The sequence below is a fragment of the Carassius carassius genome, chromosome 14, assembly GCF_963082965.1.
Source record: "Carassius carassius chromosome 14, fCarCar2.1, whole genome shotgun sequence".
NCBI classification, from domain to species: Eukaryota; Metazoa; Chordata; class Actinopteri; order Cypriniformes; family Cyprinidae; genus Carassius; species Carassius carassius.
The window spans coordinates 1,918,360-1,937,956 of record NC_081768.1 but is presented as its reverse complement, the minus strand read 5'-3'; the positions used below and the strand labels follow the sequence as shown (position 1 = coordinate 1,937,956).

The 19,597-nt window shown below is 37.2% G+C and overlaps 1 protein-coding gene across 5 annotated transcripts in view; it reads right to left on the bottom strand.

Moving 5' to 3' along the window:
- Positions 1–19,597, bottom strand: part of lyst (lysosomal trafficking regulator) — a 98,258-nt gene that overhangs the window by 4,747 nt on the left and 73,914 nt on the right. For 4 of the 5 annotated variants that reach the window (XM_059565665.1, XM_059565667.1, XM_059565668.1 and 1 more), the window contains 23 exons: positions 18,882–19,051; positions 17,386–17,634; positions 17,000–17,166; positions 16,775–16,927; positions 15,109–15,300; positions 14,740–14,933; positions 13,684–13,893; positions 12,763–12,939; positions 11,851–11,927; positions 11,576–11,764; positions 11,096–11,241; positions 10,398–10,491; positions 10,253–10,314; positions 10,099–10,154; positions 9,386–9,538; positions 9,040–9,284; positions 8,276–8,342; positions 6,924–7,080; positions 5,606–5,746; positions 4,395–4,612; positions 3,932–4,162; positions 3,038–3,227; positions 1,970–2,106 (listed from right to left, as the gene is read on the bottom strand). In XM_059565665.1, coding sequence (XP_059421648.1) covers positions 1,970–2,106; positions 3,038–3,227; positions 3,932–4,162; positions 4,395–4,612; positions 5,606–5,746; positions 6,924–7,080; positions 8,276–8,342; positions 9,040–9,284; positions 9,386–9,538; positions 10,099–10,154; positions 10,253–10,314; positions 10,398–10,491; positions 11,096–11,241; positions 11,576–11,764; positions 11,851–11,927; positions 12,763–12,939; positions 13,684–13,893; positions 14,740–14,933; positions 15,109–15,300; positions 16,775–16,927; positions 17,000–17,166; positions 17,386–17,634; positions 18,882–19,051 — 3,675 coding nt within the window. The remainder of the gene's footprint in view (positions 1–1,969; positions 2,107–3,037; positions 3,228–3,931; positions 4,163–4,394; positions 4,613–5,605; positions 5,747–6,923; positions 7,081–8,275; positions 8,343–9,039; positions 9,285–9,385; positions 9,539–10,098; positions 10,155–10,252; positions 10,315–10,397; positions 10,492–11,095; positions 11,242–11,575; positions 11,765–11,850; positions 11,928–12,762; positions 12,940–13,683; positions 13,894–14,739; positions 14,934–15,108; positions 15,301–16,774; positions 16,928–16,999; positions 17,167–17,385; positions 17,635–18,881; positions 19,052–19,597) is intronic. The other variant, XM_059565666.1, reaches the window with a different exon arrangement.

Below are 19,597 nucleotides of genomic sequence, written 5' to 3'. Positions count from 1 at the left end.
AGGAGAGAGCAGAGATTACATTCACATTTAGTCTTTAGCAGGTGCTTTATCCAAATTTTGAACAGTAGTGTATGTAAGCTCAGGAAACTGTGGTGACCAGTTCATGTATGAAAATGATTCCTCGTGCTCCCTGAACCACAATTTCATAAAATCAAAAGTATCTTAAAACTGTCATCCTGGAATATGTACATGGGTACGTCTTCCAACATGGTTGTTTAAGAAATGCAAAACTAACTGCATCACTACAGGTTAAAATAATTATTGCCAAACATACAACATGCCAAAAACATATTGAAATAATGACTCAGTATTTGCTTAATTAAATCCAAATTTTGCCCATGCAGTGTATGTTTATATATATACACAGTATTGTTCAAAATAATAGCAGTACAATGTGACTAACCAGAATAATCCAGGTGTTTAATATATTTTTTATTGCTACGTGGCAAACAAGTTACCAGTAGGTGCAGTAGATTCTCAGAAAACAAACAAGACCGAGCATTCATGATATGAACGCTCGTAAGGCTGTGCTATTGAGCAATTAGTTGAAAGGGGTGTGTTCAAAAAAAATAGCAGTGTGGCATTCAATCACTGTGGTCATCAATTTTGTGAAAAAACAGTTGTGAATCAGGTGGCCTCTATTTAAGGGTGAAGCCAGCACTTGTTGAACATGCATTTGAAAGCCTGAGGAAAATGGGTCGTTCAAGACATTGTTCAGAAGAACAGCGTACTTTGATTAAAAAGTTTATTGGAGAGGGGCAAACCTATAAAGAGGTGCAAAAGATTATAGGCTCTTCAGCTAAAATGATCTCCAATGCCTTAAAATGGAGAGCAAAATCAGAGAGACGTGAGAAAAAACGCAAGACAACCATCAAAATGGATCGAAGAATAACCAGAATGGCAAAGGCTCAGCCAATGATCAGCTCCAGTATGATCAAAGACCGTCTGGAGTACTGTGACAGTGAGAAGACATCTGTGTGAAGCTCATCTATTTACAAGAACCCCCCACAAAGTCCCTCTGTTAAAAAAAGGCATGTGCAGAAGAGGTTACAATTTGCCAAAGAACACATCAACTGGCCTAAAGAGAGTGGAGGAACATTTTGTGGACTGATGAGAGTAAAATTGTTCTTTTTGGGTCCAAGGGCCACAGACAGTTTGTGAGATGGCCCCCAAACTCTGATTTCAAGCCACAGTACACAGTGAAGACAGTGAAGCATGGTGGTGCAAGCATCATGATATGGGCATGTTTCTCCTACTATGGTGTTAGGCCTATTTATCGCATACCAGGGATCATGGATCAATTTGCATATGTCAAAATACTTGAGGAGGTCATGTTGCCTTATGCTGAAGAGGACATGCCCTTGAAATGGTTGTTTCAACAAGACAATGACCCCAAACACACTAGTTAACGAGCAAAGTCTTGGTTCCAAACCAACAAAATTAATGTTACAGAGTGGCCAGCCCAATCCCCGGACCTTAATCCAATCGGGAACTCGTGGGGTGATATCAAAAATGCTGTTTCTGAAGCAAAACTAAGAAATGTAAATGAAGCAGTTTAAAAAAACTGTGGTCATTCAACTAAATATTAGTTTAGTGATTCACAGGATTGCTAAATCCTAGAAACAAAAAAAGTTTGTACAAAATAGTTTTGCGTTTGTACAGTCAACAGCAGACACTGCTATTTTTTTTGAACACACCCCTTTCAACTAATCGCCCAATAGCACAGCCTTACGAGCGTTCATATCATGAATGCTGGGTCTTGTTTGTTTTCTGAGAATCTACTGCACCTACTGGTAACTTGTTTGCCACGTAGCAATAACAAATATACTAAAAACCTGGATTATTCTGGTTAATCACATTGTACTGCTATTATTTTGAACAATACTGTTTATATATATATATATATAGAGAGAGAGAGAGAGAGAGAGAGAGAGAGAGAGAGTATGTCCGCAGTGTTTCTGGCTCTGACCTGGTGCAGTGGTGAGCACTGGATGAAGTTGATGGGCGGCTCGCTCTGTTTGCTCTTCAGACGCAGCATGTTGTCGGTGTAACCCCAGCTCAGAATAGCTGACCACTGTATGTCAGTGCTGTGCATGCTCCTTACACCTGAGAGACGACAGGAGACACTTCTGTACTGTGAGGTGACAACACGGTCACTTCATTCTCATTTCCTCTGGTATTAGGGGAACTGCAGATGTAATAAAAGCACTAGAAACTGTTTATGGACAAAAACACAGCCAAGATTAGCAATTGTCTGATAACTAATCTAATAGCAGAACATATTATTCATTCAATGATTTTATTTTCAGATAATGGCCATTGCATGCTGCTTTTCCCATTAAAACAGAAAAATATTGATTCTCTTTTGTCTTGGTTTTTTTACACCTGGTATTAACATCTGTTTGACTAATAATTGTATAAATGCAAATGCACTACATACATCTGGAGCACATCTGAATTCATAACCACTACTGTTAGAAATGTTGGGGTAAGGAAGATCTTTCACTGTTTTTGAAAGAAGTCACCAAGGCTTCATTTATTTGATCAAAAGTACAGTTAAAACAGTAAGTTTTCTGTGTGAATAGATTTCAAAATGCAATTTTTTCCCAGAATTTTTAGCATCATTCCTCCATTCTTCAGTGTCACATGATCTTCAGAAATCATAATAATATGATGATTTACTGCTCAAGAAACATTTCTGATTATTATCAAAGTTGAAAAATATTATCAATTAAAAAAATGAAATTTAAAAAAATATATTTTTTGTGGAAACCGTGATGCATTTTATTTTTTAGGAATCTTTGATGAATTGAAATTTTAAAAAGAAATCGGTTTATTTATTTATTTATTTAAATCGGAAAACCTTAAATTTCTTAAATGTCCTTACTGTTACTTTTGATCAATTTAATGCACCCTTGCTGAATAACATCATTAATTTCTTTCATAAACCATCTTACTGAGCCCGCACTGGGTATATCAGGTTTATGATTTCAAGTTTCTGCATGATGAAGCAGTTTCTTGTGTGTGTTCTCCTAACCTTGCTCTTTGCTGTAGATCATCATGAGGCAGAACTTGTGCGAGAGGCCGCAGATGGCACGCGTGGGCAGCGCCAGCAGGGAGCCGAAGTGTTCTCCGTGAGGTTGACTGAAACAGACCACGGGGTCCGGAGCACTGGGGGATCCCACATACTCGCCCCATTTCAAGCCCTTTATCCACGGCAGAGGACTCTAGAAACCACACAAGAGGGATTGAAGGCTTTTCAAAGACCAACTGGGTGATCTGGGATTCAAATAAAATCTTTCACTTCCAGAAGAACTTACCATCTTCAGCAACAAATAGGTCAATACAATTTTTTGAATGCATTTTAAAGGAATATTAAGTGTTTCATCAGATTTGGAGAAATATAGCATTCCATCACTTGATCAGCAATATTAAAAAAGTGAAAAAAGTTAAACTCTTGTTGTCTCTCACATCAAAATCCATCCATGTTTTTGTTTAGAAGCTGTTTTGGCTTGTAAACACTGCTTGATATGTGCAGATTTCTCTCCTGATTCAAGAACAGCCCACGTTTTCACTGGAGGAAGCATTATTATGGATTATGGACTCATGTTTTGGCCAGAAGCAACGGTTTGAAGTTAAAATCATCTTAATGCTGAATTTGTTTCAGCTTTTGCCTTCTCTGGATGTTAACTGATGGACTGGAGTGCTGTGGATTATTGTGATGTTTTTATCAGACTCTCATTCTGACGGCACCCATTCACTGCAGATCATCCATTATTGAGACACTGATGCAATGCTGCATTTCTACAAACCTGATGAAGAAACAAACTCATCCTAATCTTGGATGACCTGAGGATGAGCACATGTTAAGCAAATATGCATCTTTGGTACCAATCTGAATAACAGTTTCAGTGCTGTATGTTTGCTGTACCGGGTAGACGGTGTCTTTGGGCGGCTCGCGGCTCTCTCTGAAGGCTAGCTGCACCAGGAGGCCCATGGCTGCCGGCAGCTCTGCTTCGGACAGGAGTTTGGTTCCAGCTCGGCTGATGTGTGAGGTGTTGAACAGCTGTCTGGGTGTTTGGCCGTACGTCTTGATCATAGTTTCTAAAGCCCGACGCTGCACGGGGTCTTCAACGGCAGATACGTCCATGCCAAAGTAAGTCTAAAAAAGAGGGAGAGGAAAAATCAGATGGATACTAGTTGACAGGCTAAAGCTAATGGATGTGTCCAGTATGGTTTATCAAAGATTGATTTTCTTTAAGCAAAATATAATTTCTTATATATCTTAAATTTGAGGACTTTTGGATTGGTTAGGACAGGCTTTGATCCATCAATCAAAAGATGCAAATATCAGCGTTAAGTGTTCTATAGCTGTACAGAACAAGGAATCGTACAGCAGGATGAAAGACATTGATGGCGTGGACCGCAGCTTTGCCCTTCTGTTTGAGTCCAAACACCAGGTCAATCCACTGACAGAGAGTCTGTGAGACTTGATCTGACTCCAGAGCCTGTCTGTGGATGAGGATGAAGAGTCGCGGGTCATTCCTGGCCCACGGTGGCAGATTCACGTGGTTCACACGCTCGCTGTTCTGCCGCACGCCAAAGTCAAAACCTGCCAGAGGGGAAAGCGGGAAATATTATGCTAACATTACATGAATATTCACTGCTTACATCTTCAAGATCTGGGTTACTTAAAGGTTATTTCTCTTTTTGGGAATTTTGACACAGGTGTTTTTATTTATAAAGACTCACCAGCATTTCATTTGATAAAATCTAATCTTTACAACAAATACACGCAGAAGCTTAAAGGCCTTAACAACAACTCGACAATATAAAAGTTGAGTTTAACATGATTATGACTTATGACAATTATGGCAGAAATCTATTAGTTAGGTACTGTAGCATATACTTCTTAAAGTAATAAAAATAATAAAGCGATTAAAATAATTTAAGGAATCTCACAATTTTTCTTCAATGTTTTAATTTGAACAGTAAATCTTTGTTGTGCAGCACTTATTTTTGTTAATGATAGTGTTTTACACCTTCATTTTATTACCACCATTTTTATATAATAAACTCAAATTAAATTGTGAATCCAGAAAACTTAAAACAGACAATACGCTATTTACAAAAAAACTTGTTAATTTCATAGGGACTTTTATAATCAAACATTTTAAGAAATTATTCAATTTGGTTCATTTTTGTAGAATTAATTTGATCATAAATCCTTCTTAACTATAAAAATCTAGAAAAAAACTTTTACTGAATTGTTGTTAAATTATCTAAGTTGCTTTTTTTTGTAAGCATGCTTTTTAAATTACGAAATGTAATTTGTTCATCAAAATGGAATTTGGAAAATTTTTAAAGGAATTTGGAAAATTTTAAAATAAATGGATTTCATAAGGCTCTGAAAATCTATTTATTGTTAAACCTTTAATAAATTGTTAAACTGTGTAATATTCAAGATTTTAACTAAATATGCATGCTTTTTGATTACTGCAATTTTATTTAACCATTAAAACTTAAAATTTAATGGAATTTGGAATCATGAAATGTTGCATGCTAGAAGAAGAGGTCAAGAAAACCAGTAGCAAAAGAGCGCCACCTTCTCTGTTGACCAGAAACTCTGGCAGGTAGAAGAACTCTGGGATGAGCTCTTTGACGTCCGTCATGGACTCGTAGGACGACAGACGCCACGTGGTGTTCATGGAGTGGAACGTTCGGTCAGGAATATCAAAGCTCTGGTCTGCGAGACACACAAAACCTTTCATTAGTTTCTTGTTCAACAAACCATCCGAACTAAAAATAGACTGAGAAAGAAGGAAAGACCAATAAAAATGCTGGATGAAAGGCCTGATCATCTTTCCAAGACTAATGCATGTAGCTTGAGACTTCAGAAAGGCTGTTTTCAAAGACAGTCTTTAAAAGCATCACACTGACATGTTTGAAGACCTCGCTGCACACACAGGAAATGCAGGTGCTGCTAAATATTAAAAAGTAGTGATGCAGAATCCTAATTATGATGCTGAATAAACTCAACGAGCTGCAGCTGTGTTAGCCTGTCACACAGAGTTATGAACAGACAACACATCATGCAGTCAGGCGCAGATGCACTCAATTTTAAATATTTGATTTCATGTTTACCAAGTTATGCAAACTAATTAAGATACATTCAAAAGGATAAAAGTATGTACCAAAATAATCCAAAATATCAATAATAGATTTATTTAGCAAAATATTGCTATTTATTTACCTTGTAAATCCTGATATGAGAAATAATAGTCTGATTTATTTAATTTTTTTAATAGTGTGGGATAGTTTAAATTCTTTGATGGCCCCTGATCATGATAAAGTTATGAAACTTATGGAGAACAAGTCATTTTTATGAAACTCGCTATGTAAAAAGTTTTGAAGGGTTAGAATAATAAACCTTAAAGGTATAAGAAAATTGACATTTTATTGACAAGATACAATTCAAATCTAAAAAGCTGCATATCTGTTTTTGTGAAGCATCATATTTGAATCTGCTTGGAGTGAATTTGGTCTAAAGGCTGACAATCCTGAAAGCTCTTCCTGGGGAAGTCGTGGCCTAATGGTTAGAGAGTCGGACTCCCAATCGAAAGGTTGTGAGTTCGAGTCCTGGGCCGGCAGGAATTGTGGGTGGGGGGAGTGCATGTACAGTTCTCTCTCCATCTTCAATACCATGACTTAGGTGCCCTTGAGCAAGGCATCGAACCCCCAACTGCTCCCCGGGCGCCGCAGCATAAATGGCTGCCCACTGCTCCGGGTGTGTGTTCACAGTGTGTGTGTGTGTTCACTGCTCTGTGTGTGTGCACTTTGGATGGGTTAAATGCAGAGCACAAATTCTGAGTATGGGTCACCATACTTGGCTGAATGTCACGTCACTTTCAAATTCAACTGACCTTGATAGGCCAGAAACATCTTGGTGAAGGGAGGCAGCCGGACGAGGAAGTGCAGGACAGTGCCGCTGTTGGAGTAGTGAGAGCCGTAGTGATAGGGCAGGACGGGGGGCATGGGGTCATCCTCTCTCTTGCCTTTCTTATACTCCTCCTCCAGGTACTGTGTAGGAAATCAGTGTTACTTACACGTACACACACCTCATGACATTAAACACAGAAGCTCATAAAGCAGTAATGCAATGCAGTATGAATACAAATAATCAAAGAGTGTTATGCATGTGTAGAATAAAAGCACTTTGTGCTGCTCTGTATTAAGCCTTTCGTATTATAATACTTTTGAGCAATGAAAGATTATTAATAGCTTTTCTCGTTCTGTCCTATCTATCATATGTTGCTGCCTGCATTACTGTTCTATACATTTAAAAGAAATGTCTTTTAGTTTTATAGTATATTTATATATTAAATATTTACTTGTTTTTAATTAATGTATTTTACCACAATACAAAGAGAAATGGGTAACATTTTATTAACTTTTTATTTGTTCCCCACTAAATAGTTATTTTACTAAATGTTTAGATTTTATAAAATGATTGTGCACTCATGATTTTTCTAGAATATCTTTTGCTGCTGAATTATCCAGTAACGTAGTTTGTTATAGCATTTTTGACACAGATTATGATAATATTTTTGTTATTTTTCTTTAAAATGAAGTTGTCTATCTTTAGTACAGTAGATTGTGTTTAACACAGAAGACAGTGATGATCAGGTCAATACACAGAAGTATAGAAATTCAACATATTGAATTAGTTATTGTAATCGTAATTAGTAATTGGTTATTAATGCAAGTGCTGGTTTTGGATCGGATCGTTATCGGCTGATACTCAGCATTTTCGGTATTGGATTGGTTCTGAAAAAATTATATTGTTACGTCATTTATATTAACTGAAATCGTGTATTATAAACGCATGAAACACCTGATTCACAACTGATTACAATACAGAAAAATAAATGATACTCCCACAGGCATCAAAATGGTAAAATGATTATTAAATCATATTATTGAATAATGTATATACTGTATGTGATGTGTAATAAATGTAATTAATGATAATATATATTATTATTTATAAAAACTTGGTTGTAGGAATGAATTTCTGTGATTGCCTTTTCCACAAAGGACACTTGTGATGCTACGTCAGAGTTCTTAGAAGACAACATAGCGTTGCATTCACTGGAAATGTGCCTATGATGCCTAAAATGCTGCCTCCGTAGGCAGCTCAGCAGGTTTTGGAACAGAGCCACAGTGTGATTGGTTAACAGGAGCTGGTGTAAACAGGAATTAGAGCCTGCAGTACCCTGTAATTGTCCACATAACGGTCTTCCTTCTCTTTAGACTGCACCGCGATGGGTTTGCTGAGGTTCCTGTTACATCAAAAATACAAACAGAAAGCAAAATTGAGTGCCACTTTGTTGATATGCATATATTTCCATTTTCTGACAGCAATGCTAATATATCTATATTGCAATAAAATAGTAAAAATGAAAGTATGTTAATTCCATTATGATCAACTACTACTTTTCAACACATATAATTATAAATATTCAACAAAAAATATATTTTATATTATAACTTATTTTATGTATATCTATTTCTATATCTGTAAATACACCTTTATATAATTTCTATATAAACGTCTAGTATATAATTAAACATTAATTTATTAACCTAATAACAATTCTGATTGAAAATAATAAATCTAATGAAAATATATATATAAATATCTATATACACACACTCATTGTGTCTTCACAACTATGAAATAGAATAGAGATATGTACTAGTTTAACTATATATATATATGTGTGTGTGTGTGTGTGTGTGTGTGTGTTAAATTCTTTTTTTTTAATCAAATTTTAGATATTTTAAATATTATATATTTACATGTGTTGAAAAAAATATGTATTAGTTTTTAATAATAATTTTATATTGTTTATTAAATATAAATAATAAATATTTTTAATGAAAAAGGGAATGGAACTAAGGTATTGAAATTTATGTATATCAGGCTCTCATTACTGAGAAACACTACACTAATAAAGTAATAATGTGTGTTCTGGCCTGTAAATGGAGGCGTCCTGCAGGTCCAGCGTCTCACTGGTGTAGTCTCGCAGGATGAAGGGGAAGACGGGATACTGCATGAGGTCGTTGAAGGAGCGGCCCGCGTGCTTGTTCAGGTGGGTGAGGTACTCGAAGTTGGTTATCTGTCCTGAGCTCCACAGGTGCGTGAGAGCAGAGATGTTCCCGTACTCCAGCAGGTTGGGCAGTTCTGAGCTCAGGATGTTGTGGTAGACGTCATCGCGGAACTGAGACGGAGAACAGAGAGTGGAACAACAGGAAGTTAGAGTTGGGTTACTATAGATCATTCAGCAGCTGACGCTCAAGTGTTTGACAGAGATGTCGTTACCTTGGTGGTGTCAAACGCGAGCAGCAGCGTCCTGCCATTAGTGAGGAAGATCTCCATAGCATTGTCTCTGAGCTGCCACCAGCGCTTGTGAACCTCCTTTATCTCCTCATAGGTCCAGGAGAAGGAGGCCGGCTCTGTCTCTCCGTGAGGACTCTGGTGAGAAAACACACGAAACACACATATGCATCATCATAATAACGAATAAAATAAATATGAACTGAAATTTAATTTAAAAAAAAGTCTAACTTGTATTATGTAGCCACTTATTTTAAGTTGCATTTCTAATTTTTAAGTTGAAGTACTAAGTTAAACTAAACTATGTAGACATTAAAACAAATTAAACTAAAACTATGTGACATTAAGACAATGAATAATAATATAAATTCCTAAAACGCAACAAAATGACTCAAACTAAAATGAAAGCATAAAATAAAAAAATTAAATCTACTTCAAAATATTAACAGAAACAATAATGGTATATCAATATCCTAACATTTACTCTGGGTTATATAATAATAATAATAATAAGGTGCTAAAGCACATTTTTTTAATAATGCAGAGAATTAAATATTTCACATGTATTTCTTCTTTTTGTCTTTAACTTTATGGACAAAAACGTAAAGCTTGGATTGTTCAAGATAAATTAATGATACATTTTTTTTTATTATTGAAAACCATATATTCCTAACGTTTAGAAAAATAAAAGAACTTACTTGGTCATCAAGTGTCTCAGCAACGTTATCCTCCACAAAGTACATCCCAGACTTTCCTGCAAACCCGTAAAACAAGGCAGATCATTTTAGCAGTCAGCAGATGACCGTTAACATCAACACAAGACTGATGTTATGGAGGGAGGACGAGTCTTACCCAGCAACAGCTCTCCTGCCGTCTCTCTAGAGGGAGCCACACTTACACACTTCCTCGTAAACCTAAACAGAACAAAAAAATGTTTTGGGATTTGTAATTATTTGACTCTGAAACAGACTGGTTCCTAGCTGTGCAGTATCAGTACCTGATGGGCTCGCTGGTGGCTTTGTCCTTCACTATGGATGAAGAGGAGTGAGTTTTGTCCTCAAACAGGAAAGACAGAGGAGCCTTGATGGCATCTGTGACGGACAAACCATGCATGAGACCAATAACATCACCAGCATCAAAAGTGTTAGACTTCCATCATTCCAGCAAGCACTTCCTGTACAGCGGCAACACCACGTTACTGTACGATTAACATATTCATATACTATTCTGATTAACCTCTTAACTGTCACCCGTCCCCTTTGCTTCACTATATTACAAATAAATCCTAATCTAAACATGACAAATGGAAAGGTCTAAGACTCCTAAATAGATCTTCTACCACTGTTATTTGTCACAAATTAATATGTTACAGTTCCTACGTTATTTATGACAAGACTGCACCTCAAAATCTACATCATAACAGGAATTCTGACCTGTCACAAAAAGTATTTTCCGTTCCATGTTTTCACCATAATACTTGTTACATTGTATTATGTGATACTTTAATAATCTAGAAAGCACATCCTGATCACTGTAAAAATGATTTATTTTTACTTATCTTGGGATGAAAAATGCCTTGCTCTTGAAATATTTGTTTATGCTTCGAGTAAATAAACTGCACCATGAAAATGCACGGTTGATAATCTAGAGAACAGAAAGCGTTGAGTAGATGTCTGAAGTGTGCTGGAAGCTCACCGTCTAGTTTATGGCGGTCTTTGAGCAGATATTTGTTCGGGATGGTCAGGTAGCAGCGCTGCAGGCGTCTCCGCTCTCGGTTGGGACCCTCAGTGGGATCCAGCTGCCAGGAAGTGGGGTAAGATGACTGATCGTACCACACCGCCCTGTTCCATGGGGAAAAAACAACATCACATGGTGATGAGGATGAGTAAGTGATGACATGAGCATATTATTTTAGTTAGGGGTGTAACGGATTGTAGATGATCCGTACTGTATTCATCTGTGCTTGTAATTCGTGTAACTGTTCTTGTTTTATTACTGACTTGGTATTTAGAAGTACTAAAGTACATTTTTAGTAATAAATGAAAAGCAAACTTTTCAAGCACCAACAAATGATCTGATCCTTGACTCAAAATCTGTAGTAAGATGTGAACCATGAGTTTTGTGATCCGTTGCACCACTAATTTGATCTGTATCGCTCCAGTGAGTGATGCTGACCGGTCGTGAGTGAGCTGCTGCACGAGCTCCTGCCAGTGGCGGCTGGCGCTCAGGTCGGTCTTGTACAGGCCTCTTATGTGCTGCATGACCTTCTTCCGCTCCATGCCCTGCCTGAGAGACACGTTCTGAGTCACGTCAGCCGCGATCTTCGAGATGTCCTTCGACTTCCCGTCCAGCCTCTGCAACAAGCTGAAATAGAGAACGGAAGAGCTTAGAAAAATGTCTAAGAAGCATGTTTATTTCGAGTTTTGTTTTGTTTCTCTTGGAGAGCTCACCTCCTCTGCGTGTTGGTCAGCTTTTTTTCCCAGGCTCCTTTGCTGGTTCTTGCCTCTGACTCGTATTTCAGTTGCTCCTTAATAAGCAATAGTAACACAGCTTCAGTTGAACATTAATAAAATGCAAATACTTCAGCTGAGCAGCTTTGAACTACAGACTATTTAAGAAAGCAGTAATATTACTAGCATTTATAATACAGGTATAAAGTAAACCGCAAAAAAATATCATGCAAACTTTATCACTATACACAGACCTCAGGGGGAAACTAGAATGCAACAAAAGTGCAGAATATGATCTTTATTACTCAAGAAACCAGTGCAATCAATCTCAGCCAATAATAGTAGGTCAAACAAATAATGACTATGCATTTGCTCTAGTTTTGCAAATATTTACATTTAGGCCTAAATTTAAAATGTATATATTTGTTTATAATTTTTCCATCCGTTTGGATTACACCGATTTAACATGAATTTAATGTAATGCATATAGGTCGGTCATAATAAACTGAATGTGTTTTAAATACACAATAATCTAGTTTAAATATTTATTATCAAATGTCCCATAGATATTTCAACCATGCCCAGGCTTTTTAACTGAATGCATTTAATTGTTTTCACAATGAACAGATTTTTGCTGAATCTAAGCAATATGAAAAAAAAAAAAACACATTTTGAAAAAAATATATAATTTTAATAAAATTAAATAGATGCAAATAGTTAATAATTAACTATGCAAAGATTTTTTTAAATGAACTTTCCATTTATGAATGACTGAAAAATATGAATCCCATTAAGTTAGAGTGAAAAGCATACAAATTGCAAGTACATGCATTCCCTGTGAATCAAGCACACATTCTCCCTACATTGTTTGAGCTCGTTTAACCCAGATGGAGTGTGTCTGGCCATGCGCACCTCTTTGATGGCTTTGAGGAGGTCTGGTTTGGCTGGAGCGCTGGGTGGGATGCAGCGGTGGCCGCAGAGTTTCAGCGCCGTCATGAAGGTGTTGGCAGCCGCCTGCTCTTCTTTGCTCAGGGCGTCTTTGTGATCGTGCAACAGCTCATACAGATACAGAGCCAGCTTGGGCCCGTGCTAACAACAAAAACAAAACCAACAAGAAGGATTTTCAGGAATTATGAACCAAAAATGGTTCTTTGGAAAGTTGAATTCATTTTCATGAACCAAATACAGTATTATATCACTGAGGAAATAATGACAGGCCAAACAAAACCTAAAAAAAGAACTGAGTATTGTGTCTGTCATTGAATAGAATTGCAAACATTTCTGCAATGCTTAGAAAAAGAGTCTCAAATTTGTGACAAATACTTGATCCAAAAGTGTTCTGTGTGTCCGTTTTGTGTTAGATCATTTATCCCTTCAGCAAGCTGTGGCCATTAATATCACATTTTTTCCCTACCAGCTACAGTCAGCTACTGTTTTGTGGAGTCTTTACCCACATTTAGTCAAAATTAGTTGTCAGTTAATTGCTTTATGAAAACGATGCAGTTCTGCTACGCTAGGTCTCTGAGGGTTAATGGTCTTTCCAGTGCCAGTCTACAGTATAAAGGAGAAAGGACGGCACTGCTGCTATGGAAACAGTATCATGAAGATGTTTCTGTGGGTTATTTACTGTAAGTCAGCAGCAGCGCAGTGAAATGTCACTGTCTTCCCCCCAACAGAGGAAGTGTGCATGTGAGCTGTGCTTTGATTGGATACATAAATCTGATAACTGTCAGCAAATAACCAAACAAAATGTCAAACCGTCTCTGTTTGGCATGTAAAAACAAAACGCCAGTTCTGTCAACACATCAGCTTGTCAGACGGCAGAGTCCTCACCTCGAGGCCGGGACTCAGGCTCTCTCTGAGGATCTCCGAGTAGCTCTGCTCGTGGACGAAGTCTAGCGCCTCCCTCCTGTCCTCCAGAGGAACTGCAGGGCTCAGCGTGTGCACCAGCATGCGGCCGATCTGAACCCTGAATGTGTCGCGGCAGGACCAGAGGATTCGCCTCCACTGCTGACGAGGAGCTCCACCACGACCCGTGCTCCCCTGAGGAGATAAACCATCACAAACTGAACGTTAACATATCGCTACAAAATTATCACATGCTCAAATGTTTTGCATTTTTATTTGGCCATTAGGAATCACAAAGAGAATTTATTTTAACATAAATGTAAACAAAAAATTATAAGAAAAGTTCTCTCTCTCTCTCTCTCTCTCTCTCTCTCTCTATATATATATATAAAACTTCAAGTTATTTTATTTCAGCTAGTTGTCAAGACAATATTAGCGTTTTCATTTGAATGAAGTTGAAGCACTAAAATAAACTAAAACAATAAAAACTTCTACATAAAATAAAAAAAAAATCTACATAAAAACAAGTATATATAATAAACGACAAAACACAACACAAACTAAATGAAAATGAAAACGGAAGATAAAGAAAATGTTATTCAAAATATGAACAAAACTAAAATATATTTAATAAGCGTTTTCTGGGATAGTTGGGAAGTTTGAGTCATTGTCATGGAACACTTTGAAATCCTCATTTACATGAACGTTTACATAAATCTTTCATGGCTTTTTTAAGTAATTTAATATTTTATTTAATTTTTTTATACATGCAAATGTTGTTGTTTATTATTATTAAGGATGTCAATATATTTAAATTGATAATTTAAAAACGGAATTTAATAAAATACACAATGCACTAATTGATCAAATACAACAATATTTGTTGAAAAAGGCCCCAAAATGAAGACAATTCAAAGATAATTCTGGACACTTCACATTTTTTATTTCTCTGGAATAATGTGCATTGAATCAAAAAAAATAAACCAGTAACAAACTAAAAAACTTGAATTTTAATGCTGATGTCTACTGTAAGCGACTCACCAAGCTGATCCTTATGCCCTCCATCATTAGTTTGAGAAGATCTTTGCGGAAGCTCTTCATGTTGCCCGGTGGGATCGGGGTGGACGGTGTGGAGTCGTTTTCATCGGTCGTCCGCTCGCCAGGTAACGGCATGGACATCGAGTGATCAGGAGACTCGGGGAAGTTCAGGAAGTCAAAGAAATCCTGGCTGATGTCTGGAGAATACAGACAAATAGTAAGCATGGAACAAATGTACTCTGTCTACATGGACTGCCTATACTTTCAGAAGCATGTAAATTGCATTGAAGTGTTTTTTAATGGATGCACAAAGCCGATGATAATGTTTATGAGCAGATATATCATCACAGATTTGATGTCTGTCTTCTGTACCTTGATAGATGAGTCTGTTAACGGCCAGAACCACGAGTCTCTGCAGTCTCTGGACCAGCTCCGTCTCGCTGGCTCTGATGGGGTTTTCTTGACTCATCCTCCGCTGCATCATCTGGTTAAGTTCATCGCTGGCCACCGAGCGCATTCGCATCAGCAGTGAGTCTGAACGGGGCAACGTGAACTGCCTACGACCTGATAAAAACACCACAACATGCTTACTGAACTAAAGGAACTGTTCGTAAAGAAGAGGATCAGAAATCACACAAACACATAGGGATCAAGAGACGATGATTAAGTGGTTAGCCAAGGCAGGTCGTCATTTACACCTGAAATGCACCATGCATCATAGTAGAAGATTTTGAAAGAGGTCTCTTCTGCCTCAAAAATACAGTAAAATTTGAAATTTTACTACATTTTAAAATAACCGTTTTCTATGTGAATCTGTGTTAAAGTGTTATTTATTTCCTCCAGTCTTTAGTGTCACATGATCTTCAGAAATCATTTTAATATAATAAATTACTGCTCAAGAAACATTTCTGATTATTATCAATGTTGAAAACAGTTGTGCTGCACAATATCTTTGTGGATACAAGGTTTATTTGATGAATTAAAAGTTCAAAAGAACATCATTTATTTGAAATTGAACTCTTTTGTAACATTATAAATGTCTTAAGTGTCACTTCTGATCAATTGAATGCGTCTTTGCTGAATTGAAGTATTAATTTCTTTCAAAAAAAGATGGATGTTAATGGCAGGTGTAAATGAGAAAGAGTGCGAATGATAAATCAAGAGACAGAGTTGCAGGAAAAGTCTTTGAGTCCTGGTGCAACTCTGAGTTGATTTATTCTGGGTAGTTGAGGATAACACACACAGGCAGCAGTAGTCCAGGACACTGAGCCGATGAGCAGCAGACACGCTTTAAACACTTCACTGCACGCGCTCAACATCCCTGAGAGAGCCAGGATGTTGTGGCCTGTTTTGTTGTTTTCGGATGGGGTCGATGGCTACCTGTGTCTGAGGGGAACATGTAGGAGTTTGCTCCGGTAGGGGAGGGGAGGGGGGAATCCTGGGACAGGAACCTGAACGAGGAGGGCAGAGGAATCTGTCCGTACGAGCAGTAGTGCTGCCGGGGAATACGGGGAATTATGGAGTCTTTCAGCCCCATTGAACCTTGGGAGTGTGAGGGGAGGTGATAATACAACAGAAACACATGAACGGTGAAGTGAAACATCCAGGGCTGATGGGTAAGACAAGATGAATGGAGATAAAACACACAATAAATGTATACAGATATCTTATGTCTGTTTATAGTCTCTTTGTGTATGCATATTCTAATTTACCAACAAAAATCAGTCCTAAAAGATACGGGAAAGAAGCTAAATGTGTTTTAAATAAAGAATTTAAGACTTATTTAACGGATGGATGAAAAAAAAAACATGCATAAAAAACAAACAAATTAATAAATAATAATAATAAGAAGAATACTTTCATGTGTAAAGCCACAGTCACTTTTGGGTCAAAACCATCAAAACACACCATTTCAAACAAAATGAGTAAATGATGACAACATTTCATTTTAGGGTGAACTATGCTTTTAAAGATATTTCAAAGACACGTCACATAAACAAGACAAATGCCATCCCCTCTGACCTCCAGACCTGCTCACCTGCGATACTCTTGCGTTTCTGCTGTAGAGCGTGATGCGGTGAAGTGGGCACGTGAACATAGCTGCTAGATTTCTGAGGGTCCTGATTGGCCGTGGTCTTAATGAAATCGATGGCTGCCTGGATCACGCGGAACTGCAGTGCTGTGGCCATTTCTGAAGAGACAACAGAGCATTAGAATGACACGTCACATATCATTGTTGTATAAAAGTATTAGTCTTCTTTACCCTGTGTGTGCCGAACTTTGCTGGTCTGCATGTAGCCCAACAGGGTGATCAGGTCTTCAATGATGCGGAAGTACTGAGATCCCGAGGAGCTGCAGGAGTGGATGGTGACGGCCACCAGCAGCTGCTGAATGTCACACACCACCAGCTTGTAGTCGTTCGGAGGAATCCTACAGAGCGAAAACACCATGTACAGTTTCAAAGTAGTTTCCTCAACACTAGCTGTGTTTACATGGCCCCTAATAATCCGATCGTTATAGGACTAGAATAAAAAAAGTCACATGTAACCACATCAATCAGATTGAGACTTTATTGAGCATTCACTACGTTCAGAATCGTCAGAATAAACTGATTCCGATGGAAGCATCTAAATGTAGCTAGTGATGTACCCGTTCTCCAAGCCGTTGAGGGTGGACAGTGTGTTGAACAGCACGTAGAGCAGGCCGTGGTCCAGCAGGATGTCGGTCAGCTTCGGGCAGGCGTTGAGCAGCTGCAGCAGCAGACACAGGCCGTTGTGCACGAGTGAGTTCTCATACAGAGAGTTCTCCAGCAGACCCAGCACAGGGATGATACAGCGCTTCCTGAACGGGGAGATGTTCTCGAAGTCCTCCAGATCCAGACTGAGACAAGAGTCAACACTGTCATTGAGAAGGATGCTGCTGGGTGAAGTTTCATCCAGCAGACATCATGCAGAAGATTCTTGAATGTGTTTCCTCACAATTATGTATTGCAGTAACACGGAATGTAAAAAAATAGTAAACGTGTCTTCACATCTAAAGTGCAAATTAAATAAATAAGCACACATACACATTTTAACATTATATAATTTCAAATGAATAATACATTTTTACTACTGTCTTTTTAGAGCTGCTTTACAGCAGAATTAAATTTTGCTTGTATCATTGAATCACTATTTTCTTGTTTAACACTGTAAAGATGCATTGAAACAATCTGTACTCCATAAAGCGCTATTTAAATAAAGGTGACTTGACTACAATATATACCGTATTTTTCGGACTATAAGTCGCACCTGAGTATATGTCGCATAAGTCCAAAAATGCGTCATGATGAGGAAAAAAACATACATAAGTCGCACTGGACTATAAGTCGCATTTATTTAGAACCAAGCACCAAGAGAAAACATTACCATCTACAGCCGCGAGAGGGCGCTCTATGCTGCTCATTGGTAGACTACAGGAGCACAGAGCAGCATAGAGCGCCCTCTCGCTGCTGGAGACGGTAATGTTTTCTATTGGTTCATTTCTCTCGGTTCATGTCAAATTAATTTTGATAAGTCGCACCTGACTATAAGTCTCAGGACCAGCCAAACTATGAAAAAAAGTGTGACTTATAGTCCGGAAAATACAGTCGTATAAATATATGTTATTTTTGCATCCTTAACCCTTTAATGCGTACGATCACACCGATGTGATTAGAACTTCAGTGTGTCATCGTCATCAACTGATAATTTAAATCTGTTTTTGTGCTTTGGCTGGCGCAGAGACAATAATTTTATTTGTTTTTATTTTCCAAAATAAATACATTTTTTATCTTTATATTTTGTAATTTTAAAAATTTAAAAAAATTAAAAATGTTGTCTTGGCAACTAACAATTTTTTTTTTAAATATATTTTTATTTCAGGTAAGAGTTATTTTATTTCTCTTAACATATATATATGTTTGTTTATTTATCAAAACAAGAGTTTTTTTCTACATTTATTTCTAATATATATATATGATAATACTATTATTTATAATAATAATAATACTATAATTCTTAACAAATAGATAAACAAAAACCAAAAATAAATCTAAATAGCTGGTACATTTTCCCAGTTCACCCTCCATGGTCACGTCTTCAGCTCTAGACTGTTGTCATACTCACTCTTCCTCGATCCCGACCGGTCGTCCGAACAGCATTTCCAGGAAACACTCCAGCAAACCCTGTGAACCCTGGTGCAGGAACAGCTGATTGGCCAGCAGTGAAAACCCATGATTCTTCAGGAACTTCTCCTTCTGCTCTTTCTGTGTGCGGCTAAAGTAGGCGTCCAGGAGCTACATGAATAAACATAAATGTTTGTGTATTCATGAGATATTACATAAACATTTATAAATTAAACCCATTACTCAAGCTTCCCATCTTACCAGAGTGGTCACTAAAACTTGTGAATCAACTAACAAAACATTTTCACATCATCTTACAAAAACAAACCAAAGCAGTATACGCAATAAACAGTAATGAACAGAGAGATAGCGAAAAGACCAGTCATTTTATTGTCCTAAAGAAAACAGTTTGTATTATTATTTTTGTCATTTGTCCATACACATTAAATTCAATTGGATTGAAATTTTTAGAAATTTCAAGGGGTCAATTAAAAAAAAATAAAAAAATCATGAATTTCTGTATTCTTCTAAAAATACTAATACTAAAAAATAATTTTAAAAAAAGTCTATACTATTGTCATTAAATATATTCACAAAACTAGTTTTTAAATGGATTCCTGATTTTATTTTTGCAATTAAGAACCCCCAAATAAGCAATTATTAATAACATTATTTCAATGTAATAGCATATTTTTCAAATTAAGATAAGGTAAAGTT